The following is an 18,850-nucleotide window of genomic DNA, read 5'->3' on the forward strand; positions in this document are numbered from 1 at the left end:
GTGTCACTCTTCCACGTCCTTCCTGTCCGCTCAACACGTGTTGGGAGAGTCATTAGAAGCATAATTCCATCAACAAGTGAATGTATAACTGTTAATCTTTGGTGCAAAAGTGTATATAATCTAGATCTTGAGCCCTTTGCCTTATTTAACACTGCCAATCAAACGGTGTAATTCAGGAAGACATTCTTCAGGTGGTTTTCTTTCTGGCTGCCGAGTGTCTACTAATAAACTGTCTTAAGCATTTTCAGCGTGTCTCCCTCTTTTCTGTACGTTTGGTTCACTGAATGTCTTGCCCAGCTCGAGTCTTCTATGGGGTCAGCGCCGCATTGCCAGGCCAGGCTTTAGATGTAGTCCCAGACAAACACCTGGTCAGGGAGGTTTTACTAGAGGTGGGTTGGTGAGGTTTCGTGAAACAGTGTCCCGATTTTTAGAGGCCATCAGATGGCACTGTCTGCTGTAACATGTTTGGTAGTGATGGCTCGATGAGAAATCACGAAAAGGTATTGCGGGGTTGATGAAACTGCATCCTAATTTTTAGAGGCCACTAGATGGCGCTTTTGGTTTAGAAATGAAGTGAGAGTTCATCAAATCAGTTGTTCGAGTATCAACATTTTACAGCATACATTGGCATCTGGTGGCCTCTGAAAATCAGGACACTGTTTCATGAAACCTCATCTACCCATCGCCTCTGTATATATGTACATTATAATATCTTATTTAAGAGTAATTTTACACCTATTGACCACAGACTTAGGAGCTGATACGACTGCATACTGGATCCAATTGGTGCCAAACTGTTGTTGTTCTTTCTCCACGGTGGCAGGATAATGCGGCCCCACGACCTTATTGTCCACCTCAGTCTGATCCGCTCAGTCCAACTCACGATACATCAACTATATAGCTACAGAACAGGCATCTAGTAAATCCTTGTAGACCACACTGTAATGATGTCTATGATCCAAGCGTGGTGTTGCGTCATCAACAACATCAACATCAACAATTTCATTTCCTAAGGGGCACATTCGAGACTATCGTGAGGGGCGTCAAGCCAGAAGACAGACCGAGAGAAGGGAAGGGGTCTTAAATTAAACTTGAATTTTGTGACGTATATCTGTTAGAAAATTGGGGAAATTATATTATAGTATAGAACTTATTTAATAAATAATGGATGACCTTTTTTAGTGACAAAAACAAACATATCTTTCATTTATTCATTTAAGGGGCAAAAATACAGTTCATTCAAAATACACTAATTGAAGTATTTAATTCAGGCAGAAAAAAATAAAAAAAATAGAATAAACTTCTAATATAATAATCAATGGGTTACATTTCAAATTGAAATCATAATTGTGCTCTGAACGCATGAGGGCCTCTTGAGGACCAGCTAAGGGCCACATTTGGCCCCCAGGCCACCCTTTGCCCACCTTTACACGAGGTCCATATTTTTGAGGATTTAAATGCTACAAATGTGAATTGTCTTTAACACTTGCCGATAAGATGATGAGACCATTGAGTTCCTGATGAAGAAGACTAAAATAAAAATGAAACAATGAGCTCATAGACGATTCCTAACAAACCCAGATGCGACGTAAGACCTGCTCATTAGCTGCACAGATACACGAGACCATGCAAAATGGATGTGCTTCACAGCCTCTTTTCTTTCAGCTCTTACTGCAGCACTCACATATTGAACAAGTCTTGGACCGTCTGGGAGCACTCTCAGTTCAAATGAGGTCGGACTGGAGATGATGCAGACTCTTCAAATGACCTTGAAACCAGTTACATGAGGATATCATGTTCTTGGTTTATGATGCAAACCCTCGACATCACCCCCGTGTTTCATGTGACATCCATGCCCATTGATGTGGCATCCCATGTTATTTGACCTTCAAAATAAAAGTATTGAAACACACTCAGAAAATATCTACAGCTTCACGCCTGGTTGTGCAGACACAAATACGATGACGCACATCCGTGCTGAATATTTGAGCCCACAGGGACGTCTGTGTGACAGCTGGAGAGGAGATGCTCGAAACAAACAATGGCGAAGATCAGCATATTCAAGATCAGCTGCAGTTGTCCGGCAGCAAACGTGCGTGCGCCTGCGTGGCCGTGAGACGTGCATCAGACGAGTGCACGGCATCACAAATTGATCGCTTAGAAGAATTGGAAATTTGATTATCTGCCGGAGGCGAGTTGGTGCGGTAGCTCTTGTTTAAGTCATGCGAGCACTTGAGGGGAAGTTAAGGCTGTGGAGAAAACAAAAGCCATCCATTTAGCTCATTAGTGTGCGTGGAAAATCTTGACATGCTTTGAAGAGAATGCGCTTGTGTAGTCAAATCAGCTTCAGGGTTCCATGGGAGTCAACCACACATCTTCCCAAACTCATAAACAACCTCAGTGTGGTGGCAAGAGAGAGAGAGAGACGCTGCTCCAATTTCCACTTCCATTGTTTTTATCGCTCTGGCTTTCTTCCCTTAATCTCCATGTTTGACAGGAGGATACAGGCAGATGAATAAGACCGTGTGGGTTTGAGTCTTTGGTTCGCTGAGTGACGTGTTTGTCACTGACGAAAACTTGTCCAGCCATTTTTAAAAATCTTTGTTCATGGTATTTGTGTTTGTTTTGGCACAGACACCGACTTGTCACAGTGGCAAACACGTCTGTGTGAGTGAGTTTCTGTGTTTGGGCTTAGGCTTGCATGTGCAACAATCACCCTACAGGTCACTTATGACCCCATTTTTTAGAGATGCTGACCTTTGCAGACACAAATACATCACAAAGGCAAGAAATTTTTAAGCCCCTCAAGGATATGCTCCTCACCTAAGGCAAGTGGTCATAATGTCATAAAAAAAAAAAATCCCTTGGACAAGTTGACGGTAATCGCAAGGGGACAAATTAAAGCAAAAATAATAAATAAATTTAAAAAAATTATATATATATATATATATATATATCAATGTTGATGATGATGTTGATTGCTATATTGAGCTCAAGTGCCTATTTGAGACAGCCTTATTTTATTTCAGAATTTTATTTATTTAACTGAATTGCTGTATTTGTATTAAATGTTTTGAAAATAGCCTTATTTTATTTGTTTAACTGTATTGCAGTATTTGTTTTACATTTTTGAATAATGCACCCGGCCTAAGTGGATTGCGGATGTGCTTGACCTTTACTTTTGGATTTCATTTATGAAGCACAGTTCACCAATAAAAAAATGGATTTCAAATATTGTCTTCTGACTGTATTCAATTGATTAGTCATGCACTAAAAAATTTTAATATCCTAGAACTTTCTTCTATATATATATATATATATATATATATATATATATATATATATATATATATATATATATATATATATATATATATATATGACAAAATATTAAATATTAAAGCAAAAAAAAACAAATTGACTATTAGAGGAATAAAATTAAAAATCTGATTATAACATAAAACTTGTTGTTTTAATCATAATCTTATATTGTCATTATGCAGGCACAACGAAATCTTCTGCTTTTTAAGCATGTAGACGATTAAAGGCGCATTCAAAAGACAGTTCACTTTACCACCACACGGTGGCAGCACCGCATGGTGACTGACCCTCTATTGTTTATCTCGGTGTCATGAAGTCCTCTGCGCTTGGTGAAGGGACGCTGCTGCAGACGCGGTGCGCTTGTAACAAATGCGGATGGTTCACCTGTCAGCCTCTGAACGAGGCCTTGCGGAGCGACGAAAGCCCCTCCATGTCCTCTAATTGAGTTTTGTGAAGCTATTGACTTGAATAATGCAGCCGCTTTAATGACGCGCGATCAATAAACAAAGAATCTTTAATGACGGCGATGAAACATGGAGCCTGGGGCGGACGAGCCTTTTAACCTTCCGCGGTCCCATTTGGAGAACATTAAAGATAATGAAATACTAGGCGCTGCTCGTTTGAGATTTTGAATCTCAGCCTTGCGCAGCATCTGATTTTTAATGGCTATAATGATGTTGTTGAAATGTTGTTTCATCAACAAAGGTGCGTTGGTTGTTGCCACAATTTTAAGACCACCTGCCGAAAGTGATCTGATCCGCTGTGGTTTAGTGTCAAAGGTCATGGGGAAGTCATCTGCTCAGTCAGGTGAGTTTTCAATGTCCTCTTGTGTTTAAACCAGAGGTGAATGCAGTTTCAGGTTTAAGCCACTGAGAACTGCAGCCTTCAGGGAACATTTACTCGTTGTGGCGAAATATATGGTGCTCCAGAGCCAGAGGGGTGGGCGGAGTCACCTATAAAACTGAGGTAGGTGTGAAAATGATGTGGAGTCGGGGAACTGATGAGCATCATCACAACAAGCTGGAGGGTCTTCATGCAGTGCAGCTTCAACACCACACTGTGATGCAGCCAGCGTCACTCGTCCAACCTCAGCACCACAATCTCTTTGGTCTTCCTCAAGTTCACAAAGATACTGTGGTCTTCACTCACTTCCAATTCTGTGGTTGGGCTCCTGGTTGTCAGTGAAGGGGCCCTCTACAGTGGAGTCGTCTGCAGACATGATGGTGAGGTTGCTTCCGTGGGTCGGTGCACAGTTATGGGTCAGCAGGGAGAAGATTGCAGAGGGCCAGGCACGCACCCTTGTGGGGCGCCAATGCTCAGAGTAATGTGGAAGTGATCTGAAGTGTTCTGACGGACCCACGCAACCAGACAAAGAGCGATCCAGTTTTACATGATGTTTGATTGTAACGGTGCTTCTCACAAACCTAGTTGCAGTGAGACATTCCCAGTTTTGGGAGCTGTCGGACGATGATGGTGTTGACCCTATCAATGCCCGTCGCTTGCTACATTTCTCAAGAGCCTTCTCAAGAGTTTTCATTCCTCTCCAAGTCATGAGCACCTTTCCCAGTTTTTCTAAGCCATGATCCTGGCACACACAATCAAACCAGTGAGTGTTTTTCCATTCAGGGAAACAGGCGAGCTCCGAATGAATCACCTGCTCCCTGCGAGGTCTGAACCGTGTTCCTCCTTCGTCAAGCCGCGTGAGTGATGGGAGTTACAGCGAGGACACCTGCCTTGAACTGCTGCTGACAGAACAGGGAGAAAGATGGAAAGCAGCGGAGGAAGACACGCTGCCTGATGGGGGAGACACACCATGAGGCAACAAACTTGCAGGACTATCACTTATAGTGACAGGCTGCGAGGTGGCGAGCTGTTGCCACACTGTGGGGAACGCCAGGAGCCTGGCCAGTCCCACCGACGATGGATGGTCCTCTCTGGCTGGACTAAATTAATACTGGGAGTCCTCTGAATTGCTTTTGGAAGGATGTCCTCCTAAGGAGCTAATCAGACAGGAGTTATCTGGGAGCGCCTGCAGGCCGGCTGGCTGGGCCGCAGCGCAGGTGAGCGCCGCGCCAACTCTCAATCCTCCACTGCAGCCAAGGACACACGGGCCTTTACACTCCTGAGATCATGAATCCAGAGCTTTCCACAAGGAATTTAATGAAGGGACTGGAAGTAGCTTTGATTCCCTATTTGAACACCACCTGAATTTGAATACAATACTAAAGTTTATCACTCTCCTCAGACAAACAGGCACTCAACACTGATGGGGTCAGTCGCACAGGTTCTGCGCACCGAGAGACGCCAGTCACAAACACATGCCTTATGGAGTTTAATTACTCCAGCCAGAATCAACAAATAAATGTGAAATTCTATACAGATAAGTCCTTTACTGCAGTTCTTGTGTTGTGAGTTCTTTATTGGCAGACTTCCTGATCATGCTTTTATGTTGAAGGTTTGTTTTACTTTGGTGACTCGCATTCTCTTTCCTTGTTTACCTGTGTTACCGTTAGCACCGTTCACACTATCGTTCATCACTCGATGTTGATGTCGGTCTTTGACGATGTAAGTTTTTGACTTCATTTTCCACTCCATTATAAGCTCATTCTTAGTTCGCTGTGTCATTATTTAGCTCTGTGAATAATTTTAAATTCGTGTTTAGTTACTAAAATCTTTCACAAAATGTAGAAATGAGTAATAAATAAGCGTGGCTGCAATGCTATGCTAGTTTTCCACAAGCTGGTTGGGCTTAGTTTGACGTCCACTGAAGACGTCATTTTTAATTCATGTAGGGTTGCAACTAACAATTATTGAGATAGTCGACTAGTCAACAAGTACTTTAACAATTAGTCGACTTGTCAGCATACAGCGCATACGGGTTTATGAACATGCTATAGTGTTGTAAATAAAATATACACGAATATAAATAAAATAGATGTGTTAAAATAGCGTATATTGTGTTTAATGTTGCTATGAAACTTTACTAGGGTTCTCCTTAGCACTGCATAGGGGCTGGGATTTAATTTTTCAGCGTGTTTTTGTCAAAACTTGAAGTGTGACTTCAATGCTGGGGGGAATCCTGGGTAGAAAATTGAGTTTTGATTGCTCAAAATTTGGTATGTGTCCTTTCAATATTTCTCCTCTTACTGTGGATTGTGCTTAGCGAAAAATCTCAACAAGTCAACTAACGAACCGGTCGGCAACTAATTTATAGTCGAGGAGTCGTTGCAGCCCGAGATTCAAGGACGATTTATGGTCGTTCCAGTTCGGTAACAAGGAAGCCAGGTGTGACACTGGCGAGGGCTGTGCCCAAATATCCACACTGTGATATATCACGAGATTTGTCAGGCCCTTTGTTATCGAAACACTGGTGGCAATTTCTATAAAATCAATAAACATGGAGCCGTTCTAAAACCATTCTGTCACAAACCGCCAGCTGCAATTCTTGAAGACGCCACATGGTGGCGCCGCTTCGCATGGAAAAGAGTAGTTGCTGTGGTTGAGCACTCTGAAAGGGAATAAAAATAAAAACAAAGTGGAGTGAGGCAGGTGGTTAGTGAGTCAACACTGACTTGGTCCTCTGGTCTTTGTGATGAATGCACCAATGTGGTGTCAGCCACATGTTAAGATGGACAGCCTGAACAACCACCAGTCCAATTTCCTTCAAGGCCTTTATTTTTATGTTATTATTCATTCAAAATGGCCTGTTGGAGCACCTGATTTTGAAGAACTTTCTTATCAACTGTTTGTGAGAATCACTGTTACAATCAGACATCATGTAAAACTGGATGGCTCTTTGTCTGGTTGTGTCAAATAAATAAAGTAGTCCACCCTCGGTGTATGAGGACTGGATTTTCAACAACTAAAGTTGGTAGGATTGCATGTTGTGACCATAAAATGTCATCAGCCAGAGTCCCTATCAGGCAGACTGCTGCACAGAGCACTCACGTCCTGCCTGGGGCGCTGCACGGCCACAGTAGCTGGCACCCTTCCCCCTCATCATCTCTTTCTCTGTCTCTTTTTTAACCAGTCTGCAGTGACCCACCCTCTCCTCCTCTCCTTGTCACCCTGGGGCTCACAGCAACCGTGGTGTCAGTGCTCGGGCCTCGGTGTTGACAAAGCACCAGGCCTTCAGAAGACACTTCAAACCCTGTCCCTCGTCTGAGAGACGAAAAGACAGGGACTGCAGTTTCGGGCCATTACTAGTCCCAACAACATGGCCAAAGACAAAGGGGTCCCCTTTAGGGTCCTGTCATCCTAACACGGGCCGAGTCTAAAAAACACTCAAGACGAGTGTTTTGCGACTGTTGTGAAGGCAGTGTTGTGATGGATTATGGTAAATATCAAGCAGAAGTCAAGGTTGCGGCTTGATGCCGTCATGACACATGCACTCTAATGAGGACTGTGGGTTCTGTGCGGTGCCACGGGGCATGTTGAGTGAACAGAGAGGGCAGAGGGGGATAGTTTGTGATGCCTGCCAGATGTGATTGAAGATAAAACACAGTTCACATCGTTTCTGCTGAGCAAACACAAGCAGAGATCCCGCTCAACTGTTGTGCTATTGATGGACTCAGGGAGGGGAATTGGTCATTTGTCACCCCCACCGACAAATTAAGGGTCATAACTTTGAATCTTGTATGATTAAACAGTCGTTTTATGCATGTTTTGTGTAATTGTACTCTCTGACCACAAGATGACAGCAAAGGAAATTCTTTGCCTGATCTGAAAGCTGATATGTCAGTTCCAATCCAAGTTTTCTTCCTTCACAAACAGATTTTTAGTTCTTTATCCAACCCATATGAGTCATCCGTCCATCCTCAGCAGCTTGTCTTGAGTCACATGTAGACAGTGTGATACCAGTGCGAGAAGTTGTTTTGCAAGTATGGCTTGCAAAAATAGTCAAGCTTTTTTCTTTTGTTTTTACGACTTTCTACATGGTGGATACACACTGAAGACATCAAATATATGAAGCAGGCTATATGGAATTATGTAGCACAGACATAAAGCTTAATTTTTAAATAATATTTTAGATGACTTAAAGTAGCTGCCATTTGCTTTCTTGACAGCACTGCGAACCTTCAGGTGACAACCTCTTGAAGCTCATCGCCAGATGGCCAAGAGTGTGCAAAGCTGTAATCAAAGCCAAGGGTGGCTTTCTTGTGAAGAATGAATATTAAAATGAAAATCATGAAAATAAAGAATAAGAATTGTTAAATGAGAAGGTGTGTCCAAAATTTGTTCAGCCTGGCAGTAGTTGAAGCATACAGGGGTAAGATAAGAAGATAAGAAGTAATTATTTTAAGTAATATATAATAAGTTTTGAGTACCAATCGATCAGTGGATGTATTGTATATGAACCTTTTGTCTTGGATTTGGTAGTGTCTGTTGTTCAGCAACATCTAGTGCAAACATTGAAATACCTGAAGTCAGAACAGTTCTGGTCACCACTGAAGCTGTGCCGACTCGCCGGAAACATGTTCTTTACACAGTTCATCAATACATTTTTTTGTTCGTTTTGTCTGCCACTTATCGTTTTTCAGTTCACACGTCCCACATTTTAAAGGGCTTTGCTCTCCTTTGTCCAGTTTGGCCACCACCCAGCAGCTGCCAAAGAAAGGCAACTGGATATTCACCTGTGAATTCTACCCGTAAATGGCCGCTTTCTTAACTTAGTCATGTCACTGCACGACCCAGTTCCACATCATCTTTTAAGGAAATGTCAGCCACATATTGGAACAACACCGACCAAGACTCAAGCCTTAACAATGACCAACACTTGAAATGCTGGTCTTCGTCACGCTTGCTGTTCAAGACTCGGATGATGAGAGTCATCCCAGCTGCACCTGTATAACATTCATTTACACCACGCACAACAGAGAAAATATTCTCTGCCTTTTTAGAAACTTAATTGCCAGCATTGAAGTCTAGAGGGAATGTTGTGCTCTGCTTATTAGTTGTTTGTGTACAGCACAACAACACACACAGTCTATTAATAAAGTGACACTCTCTTACCCTCTTTCTGACTCCCTCTCTCTTTGTCAGTCGATGTGAAATAATGAACAATAAGTGTCACTGCCGCACCTCAGACACACACCGACATCAAGCAGAATGTCAAATTGCTGCGATTGACAGCAACGCAGCTCCACAAGGCATGAGAACATTACTGAACGCAAGTTCTGAGTGTTCTTTTCAAAACTTTTTTTTTCTCTGCCTGCCGCAGGGGAGAGCAGCGCTGTTGATCTGATGCAAAACTGCTTTAAAGAGATTCTCGCAATTGCTCATGATTAGAGCCGAGACTGTGGCGCCGGTCTGTTTTCACCTCTGAGCGGCTGTACAGTAGGTGACCTGGCTGACTGAACACCACCGACTCTCTGGAGTTGTCTGTTAAACAGATTTCAACTGGGACGACTGAATACTTTTGAGACTTGTTTCACGCTTCAAATGCTGATGTCCTGACCTGAATGACCTTCAGGTTTGTTGTGGCCAAAATAATCAGTGCGGATACAGTAGCAGGTACAGGGTCCTCTGGCTGAGTGCTGACATACTGATACACACAATATAGAATTATATATAATTAAAAAATAGTTTAAGCTGATCAGAAGATGATGCTGTGCTAAAATGTTTAAAAATTGAGATTGCAGACTGACCTGCAGAGAGGATAGTGTTATTTTGAGTGCCAAAACTGCTGTGTCTCGATGGTTGAGTGAAGATGACTGAGGTGTTAAGACCACAAGATGGATTTGATGGTTCTCCTACATCCATATAAGGATACAGTAACCTGGGATGATATTCAAAGTTTGTCAACTCATTCTATCTATTTGACTTTGATAGCTCGGTTTGTGGGAGGGCCAAAAGTGCAGTGGTTGTGGTTTCAAAAGTGGTCTTTTGAGTTGTGGAAAACCTAATGATTCTGAATGACTATTCCAGAACCATCTGTGCTGTGATCCACATGATGGCCATGTTGACCTCATGGAAGACAGCAGAACAGTAGAACTTCTGGTACAACAAGTCTTGAGCAATGTGTGCCCCCTGCCAATTTGGCGGGCAAAACGTGCGCACCTTGTAAAAGGTGAGAGAAATTGAGGAACTACATTTTTTTCTTGGCATTTGCTTGCGTTTCCCAGAATAGTCTAAGGCCTATCCCAGGCTTTGTTGCGCCAGTGCCCATACAGTAGATGCATGTTAAACAAGTGATGGTGAAAACTACAGCAGAGAAAAGTCAGTTTCTTATCTGCAAATGTCTGCAATCCATCCCTGCCAAAAAAACAGTCAATTAATATACAGTATATTGGAGTAAAATCACCGTGTGATAGAGGTTTTTTTTTTTTTTTTCGCTGAAGGCAGATGACCTTTCAGATCGCCGTGGGACATCACATCTTGGCATCTTGGCATTTGGACAGAGTGGGAGGGCGTTAATGCAAATCACAAGATGTCTCAGGATTTTAAAAACTGCAACTTCAAATGAAGGTGCATTTAAATTCAGCGGAATAATCCCTTTGGACAGAGTTGTTATCTCAACTGTAAACATTTATAATCGTATTACTTGAGCTGCGTGTAACAGTTTATTCTGCATTTCCTCATTTGTGAATTTGAAGTAAAGATCCACCGGCTGAGGAGCTGGTCAAGAGGGGAGTTGTTTGGGTCCAGTGTGAGATCTCTGGAGGGGTTTTAATAACGCTCTAAGATGACCTACTTCTCCTCCTTCACATCGACACCACTCAAAAATCCATAAATTAAGGAAATTAACTGATGGGGCCCAGGGCCACTTTGTAAGCTATTTAAATCTTTAAATTTACAACATCCTAGCATACGTCATGTAATTGAACTATCTCGGGGCTTGTTTCCTTTAATGAGAAAAAAATCCCACTTTGCCCTCCAGTCTGTACCTCTGGAAACAACAGATCTGTGCCAGAGGCGGAGACTGGGAGCTCGGAGCTCTGGCTCATTACGAGGAGTTGGCCTGCTTCAAGCACAGAGACACATTCTCACACTCCCACCCCTGCTGCTGCTGCTGCGGCTGCTGCTGTCAAACACCTCCTGAATACGCTTTTGAATGTGCTTTTAAAAGTGAAGCACTAAACACAGATGTAATGCAAGGTGTCACTGTCGTAGACAGTGGCTTTGCTTCTTTAAGATCGAGTTCAGTTTCTAGTTGTAGTTACCTAAATGATCACACTTTACATTAGGAAACATGTATAACCAAATTTAATCTACTTATTTGCACTGCAATTAACCCTTATAAAGTACTACATTTTACCTAGCATTGGTCAAAACTTCACATTAAACAACATCATAGTCACTGATTATTGACCATAAATAAGCAAGTGATTTGTTTATTAATAGTTAATATGTGTTCCCACCATGCCATCAAGTGAATACAGCAGCACTGTACAACTTCCCTTTTCTTCAGACACCGTTTCCTGTACATTATAGGGTATCATTTCTTCAGTCTGACCTGGTCTATTTGGGTGGGCCTAGAACACTGGACACTGCTCCGGACTCCCAGCTGGGTCAGTTCATCTTGGTGAGGGCTACAAGTTCTTTGGATCAAAAGTGAGTATATCAGAGGGAGAGCTCATGTGGAGAAGTTGGACGTTAAGGAGGTCAGATGGTTTGGACTTAGTGAGAGAAGATGGTGTTGGACCAAGAATGCTGGAGATAGAGGAACAGGGTAAGAGGAGAAGAGGAAGATGATCAATGAGGTTCATGGATGAAGAGGCCTGGTGTGACAAGTACCTTAGGACCAATCTAAACAAGATGTGACACCTGATGTTGTCTGAGACAGAAAGTCAGTATAAATCTGAAAGTGGTGTTTGATACGTTTTAGTAAAGAATAAGAGGAAGGAACAAACAAAGTCTGTTCACTGGAGTTGTTATGCAGGAGGTGGAGTAGGAATAGTGATCCAACTTGAACTTGATTTAAATATTTTCACTCCAGCACCACATTCTGTAGTTACTTCACCCTAATATGTTGGGAAATGTGGCCTTGCATAAGAAATTGCTCGGGTAAATGTTTGGGTTTCTGTGTTATATTTCATAAAAGTGCTCGCTTTGGAACATAAACATGCTCTGAACAGTACTAGGCACTATAGACAATCAGTAGACGCCTCAAAGCTTTGTTTGAATGTGGTAGTCGAAATAAAGATTTTGACAGAGGCTGTCTGCAAATATGTATCTTCAGGGCAATTGTCTGGTGTTCTCTCACCCCTGAGGCAAATGAAGATTTCATTAATGGTAGTGATGCATAGAGCAAAAAGATTGACAAACATTATTGAAAGAGAAACTTGAAAAGCACTCAGAGAGCGCAGACCAAGCCCCTGTGTTCAAGCCATAATTTCATTTTCACCCATTATTATTACCCTACATTTATTCGACATGCAATTCCAAAAGTGAATTCATTTGACTAATAGTTTATTCAAATGGGCTCAATTGGACCGTAGGTGGCAGTAGCTGTCAGGAACATGCGCAGTAAAGTGTAGTGAGGAATCTATCTATGGATTCCTAGAGTCAGATGGTAATTCTGGACAGCACTGGAATTCCGGAAAATTCCCTTGAAATAATTTTACTTTTCAATTTGTTTTTGTAACGGACAGACACTGAGCATAAGCCCTCTTGTTTAAAAAAATCACGTGAAGTCACTTGATTCCAATGAATAGTGAGGACAAACAAAAGCAATTTTCAGTCATATAGCGGTGGCGATTATGTGAGTGTGATGTGGGAATGAAAATGAAGTTACATTTTGTTTACGATACAATCATCTGGACCTCTTGTATATAGTTAGTATAGTATATACTAACTTTATATATATATATATATATATATATATATATATATATAATAACTTGCCTGAGCAATTTTGAGGTACACAAAATGAGATATATACACATATACAGAGGCAAAGGGAGGAACGACTTAGAACTGGAGGGAACCAGTCGATTAACAAGTTTCTACACTGGTTGGCGCCAAATATCCAGAAATCCGTGGCCCTGGCTGCTGGTACAGGGTAATTACTGGTCTCGATGCTGCATCAATTATTCGCAGTTATTTACCCGCAAGTAAACAAACATGCAAATAAATAAATAATCATCCGTTGTGTGAGCCACCTGGATGACTCCCCCTCTCTTCTCCACAGAGCCGCCATCACTTTCAATGTGTTTTTTTTTAAACAATAATCACCCCGAATCTTATATTCCCAAAAAGTCTGGAGGCTGTCTTCTTTCATTTGAGAGTGAAGAGGAGGAGGAGGAGGAGTGTGATGAAGGGGGGGTGTTCTGGGCAGATATCTCCATCTAAGCCCTGCGCTATAATTGAAATGGCGCATTTGGCTGCGGGCAGGTTGCGAGGGCGCGTTCTGCAGCCGCATGCATGCATGTCCGTGGACGTCATTTGGTTTTAATGGCCTGCGGGAAATTTGCCCTTACAACTCCAGACATTAAGGCAAAGAGAGGGAGAGATAGAAGGGGGAGTGAGGAGAGACGGGAAATCGCCGCATGAAAGATATTGGTTCAAGGATATCTCTTCATTTTTCAACATGTTTCTTTCACTCGGTCTCCATCAACAAGTTTCTGTGTGAAAGAGAAGCACTTGAAATCTGGAGATGGAGATGTGTGGAGCTGCCCCGGGAGCTGTTCCATCGGACCCAATGACAGCGATTGCAATCTGCTTTTTGCTGCTCTGAATTTGTGACCAAACTTGACTCCTAGTTATGATATCAGTGCAGCCACGATTTGGGGGGGAAAGTGGGGGCATATCACGCTTTGCTCCTTGAGAAAATTGCCGGAGTGAGAGAGTGGAGTTGAGCTAATTGTAGCCTAATCCCTGGCCCAGAGGCGCCAGGGCAGCCCGGAGCAAGATTTTTCCTTTTCAGCTCTGTTATTTAGAGACGGATTATTGGCTTTCTTCTTCTTCTTCTTCTTCTTCTCATAACAAACCACAGGGGCAGTTTCATTTAGAAGCCGAAATATACGGAGCGGCAGCAAGAGCGCACTCTTTTTTTTTACGCGCAGCCAAAATAAGAGCAGAGAAGGGGAAGGAGATCGTCTCATCTATGTTCAAGGTAAGGACGCGTCCTGTCGTACGAAAGAAAGAGGCTCCGTGAGGGACAGGTCGAGGCTCAACTTCAGCTTTTTAAAGCCACAGAGACTCTTCACCGGAGCTCTATTGCGTTTAGTCAGAGGAATAGTCGCGCGTAACGCTGCGTAGGAATACATCCGCTTTTCCTACAACAGTATAGCTCCGAGCTGGATGTCGGTGCAGTGTTAGTGAAGGTTTAAAGTGTTCAAGTGGCGGTTTGTTTTCATTTTCTGGAGCGAGATTGTGAAGAATTCCGTGGGTTTTGCGCAGGCAGCAGCTGGGACTGACCGCCGGCACGGATTTCCTCCGGACTCCCTACGATGTTTGAAACGGTATGGTGATGAATTCATGCCCAATATCCCGCTTTGACTGGGAGCTAGTCCGCTGTGGAGGCTGTTGTTTGCCAGTGGGTTGTGGTTATTTGACAAGATTCGTCGCTGTTTTAATTGTACAGCGCGAATAAGACGCCATGTTAGAGAATTGACACGCAGACTTTGGTGTTCGTCTAATCGTTGTGGGATGAGTGAGTGATTTTTTTTTTTTATCACAATTCATCTTATGTAAATTATTCTGGCGGAAACAGGTCAGCTTCGTATTGCAACTTAACGTGATGCGTTGAAAGCGTTTTTTTTTCCTCTTGTCATCCTGATTTGATTGTGAGGCATTTCCTGTCTAACTGTGCGTGTATTTTCGTGTGTGCGCGTGACACCGCTACCCCACAAACTCCTCAAGTTTTCCTCCACGTCCCTGGGATTGGAAATGTAATCCGCTCCTTCTGTAATCGTATTAAACGAACATGATACCGCTGCGAGTCGGGCGACACCCTGAGAAAAAAAGGAAAGAATACGACATAAAGAGCCTTCAGTCTCACTTTGTTGCCCAAAGGCACCTCGTCCAGAGCTGAAGGGATGATGATCTGGACTCTCACAAGGGGCTATTGAGTTTACCAGTCATGACAGTAAACATTTGTGCACCAACAAGCTGATCAAACTCTGCAAGATCACTGAGGGGTGAAATCGAATCATCTCAAGGTCTTTTTTTGTATTATTAGATTGAAACCATGAAGCTATTCGATGTTTTTTTTCTTCTTTTATTAGATTTAAAGTGTACCAGTGCTTCCAAGTGGGGAATTAAAACAGTGTGACCTCTCAACTGTCCTCATCAGTGGAACATCGACAAGATTTTATTTTCCCGTTATAAAGTGTACTCATTTCGAACGTCAAACTTACGATCAAATGCATCAAAAGTTTCCAAGTACTTTTCCCGAAGCAGCTCAAGGTGTTAAAGTGGAAGTGAAAAGGTTTGGGGGACTGGATTCGGAAGTTTTAAAATCCAATCCATGTTTGATATTCGTGGAAGTGCGTGTCCCTCCCACTGTGCTGTTTTTCTGGCTCTCAGATTGGTGCTTGGTGTGTCTGGGCGCATCACATCCAACACATAAGGCGACCTTTAATTAGAATATTGCAGCAGCAGTTTGTTTTATTCCCCTAGAGGCTGACACCTAGCATTCCTCCCGCCCCTCCATCGCCTCACTCTCTCTCTCTCACACTCCCTCTCTATCTGTCTATCTCTCAGTTTCTCTAATAAGCATCTTCCTATCCTCGCCTGCGGTGCCGCATGAAAAGATGCAAACATACTTAATTAGAGCGGTGGCAATAATTTCCAGGCTAAATATGCGACCAGACAGACATGGAAGTGATCTGATATCATACAGGAAGGATACGATCTGCTCCTCTGTGTAGGATCACTTGTGCTGCTCTGCAATCACATCCATGGCTTTCATCTACACTTGCTTTCAGGAGGGAAGAAGCATGTCACGGCTGTCTCTGACCCGGTCCCCGGTCTCTCCCCTGGCCGCTCAGGGGATCCCTCTTCCGGCTCAGCTGACCAAAGCGAACGCCCCAGTGCACATCGATGTCGGGGGACACATGTACACCAGCAGCCTGGCCACCCTCACCAAGTATCCAGACTCAAGGTAAGGCTGACTTCTGCTGGATTCTCTTGTATTTCTATGTGTTATGTTTATATGCTTTTATGTTCAAGCTGAGCTGGTTATCCTATTATTGGACACGTGCTTGTCTCAATGAGTGCTGAGCAGTTGACAAATCAATTCATAGGCTCATATTTGAGCGCTTTTTATGTTGCAATTAACTTTTACTCATTTAGCATTCATGTGTGTAGTTTGATGCGTTTTGTTACCACACGTTTTCAGTTCTTTTTTAGCAACCCATACATAAGAATATCTCTTATTATTGCTACATCTTCTTAATTATTTGCTTTGTTTTTTGGGTATTTGCAGGTGGGTTTGTTTATGATCCTCTTTTTAGCAGTACTATTTAGTATTGTTTCAATAAGGGATTTTTTTTTAAAATACAAAATGATAATCCTCTTGGAATAAACGTATAAACAACTTTTTCTTCGACAGAAAAATCCTCAGTCATGAAGTCAAACCAACTGTTAAAATGTGAAACAAATAAACAGTCATTCTAATATTTTCCACTTAAAAAAAGATTCTGTGAGCAGAGAGTCGCCGCCAATTTTAATGATAAAAAAAGACGTTAACCCTGCTAGATTTGCTTTTCAAGTGCATCTGCTTGCTCCCCAGACTTCACTCTTTGAGCATGTCAGTTACTAAAGACTGCAGTTTTCGATTCATGTCAGCTGACTCGTCCCCATGTGGGCCAAGGTAAACATTCACCAGGTTCTTAGAAAATCTGCCAAATTGGCTACAGGAAACAATCCACCATATCCCCTGATAATAAAGTCTTTATACAAGTGGAGTCCGCTGACAGGAGTCTCCTGTTTCATCCCTCTGTTTCCGTCTTCATTGTTTTTGTCATACTTTAGAGGTTTATATTTTTACCCGGGCGTAGCGGTGTCAATGTGAATTTTTGATTCTGAAGATTTCATTTCTCCACACAGTGATGTGTTTCTCTGAATTTTGCGTCGCCTCAGTGTTACGCTTAACAAAGAGGTTATTCATAGAGTGATGCACACAGGGCACGGTGCTAATAGAGCAGGAATCACGTCAGAGCAAACAGTGTTTTTACAGTGAGAGAAAAGAGCGGCGCGAGTGTCCGCTAGAATGCCTCGTTCTTCCTCTGTTTTCAGCCACATATGTTCTCTTACTCTCCCCGGGTAGCTCGATCTCTCCCTCTTTTGCTCTCCTTGTCTCTTTTGGTTTCTTTCTCTCTTCGGATCATGCACTTACACGCACACACTCACACTGTGTTCCTCTGTCTCCCAGCCTCCTCAGTGTACATTTGGCCTCGGGGCACTTCTTTCCACTGGAGCCAGTGGAAGGAGGGGCCCTTTTGTGTGAATTAGGATAATGGCTGACAGCAGAAAGCAAAACAATTACACAGACAGATCCGTGTACACGCTGCGTTCGGCCATGTCCGGTCCAGAAGGGCAGCCTTGAATCCAGGGGAGGTGACAGCTAATCGGCCGCGCGGGGTTAAAGAGTTTCAAGTTGATGATTACTTTTAATAGATCGCCTGCTGAATAATGCAGGGAGCTGGGGGAAAGTTAGTCTAGTAACTAATGTGCGGGGATCCATCTTCCTCTGCACGGCCCATATTAAGGGACAGTGCTCATGAAACATTGATGCTCACTCTGTGAAACCCTCAAAGAGGGCAGTCTGTCGTCGGATAGAAACTGTGGAAATTAGAGGAGATGTTCAGAGACAAGGGAGATGCGATGGACTTTTTTTTTTCCTCTCAGAAGATGAAGGTTTTGTGTTCACATGTGAAGCAGCTTTCAGAAGGTTCCTCTAAGTCCAGTAGTTTCCTAATTGGGTTGGGAGATGCATCATTACATTTGGAGGAGAGAGAATGTTTTGGTTGAGGCTGTCTTTTGTGTAAGTGGGCCTGTGTTATAATAGAATGTAATGGCCTTGTTTTTCACTTCAAGAATGTGCTGCTCAGCAAGTGATGACGCTGACTGACACGTTCTAAGACAAGTGACGATGACCGGGAAGTATCAACAAAACACGTTTAGAACAAGGAACTGATTTTTTTAAATGACTTATCATTAGTGGTGAGACTTGCTGGGGTGCCCACGTGCAAGTCTAGGTTGCTTAGGGTGGTGCACACATACAGACCAACATCTCTCAAAAAACATAGCATATTCATTTTCATTTCCTATTAGCAGCCATGAATGTGGTTCTGTAGCCCAAAAGGTTTTCCACAAATTAAAATTTGTCTGTGAACAAAACAGTAAAAAAAGTATTTGTGTTGTTAATACGTGTAGAGGAATACTGCCTCTTAACTTTCACCAAAGACACCGTCAGATAGAGTGTAGGTTTTCTGTGAGAGAAGAAGCCACCTCAGAACAGTCCACCAGACTCGGTTCTCATTCGTCACGCGTCAGCACTAATCATGAACTGTTCTCTGTTATTATGCAGCTTTCAGTGTGAAAAGTTAACGCTTCTATTTCTGAGTGTCATTTGTTGTCT

General features: G+C 42.8%; 1 protein-coding gene across 5 annotated transcripts in view; it reads left to right on the forward strand.

Moving 5' to 3' along the window:
• The first annotated feature begins 5,849 nt into the window (after window positions 1–5,849).
• LOC128759168 (BTB/POZ domain-containing protein kctd15) overlaps window positions 5,850–18,850 on the forward strand; it is a 41,029-nt gene continuing 28,028 nt past the window's right edge. Inside the window, exons 1-2 of one of the 5 annotated variants that reach the window (XM_053865923.1) lie at window positions 5,850–5,886; window positions 16,194–16,369. In XM_053865923.1, the coding sequence (XP_053721898.1) occupies window positions 5,863–5,886; window positions 16,194–16,369 (200 nt within the window). In that variant the 5' untranslated portion in view covers window positions 5,850–5,862. The other 4 variants (XM_053865925.1, XM_053865924.1, XM_053865927.1 and 1 more) reach the window with 4 other exon arrangements.

The sequence above is a fragment of the Synchiropus splendidus genome, chromosome 5, assembly GCF_027744825.2.
Source record: "Synchiropus splendidus isolate RoL2022-P1 chromosome 5, RoL_Sspl_1.0, whole genome shotgun sequence".
In the NCBI taxonomy this organism is placed as follows: domain Eukaryota; kingdom Metazoa; phylum Chordata; class Actinopteri; order Syngnathiformes; family Callionymidae; genus Synchiropus; species Synchiropus splendidus.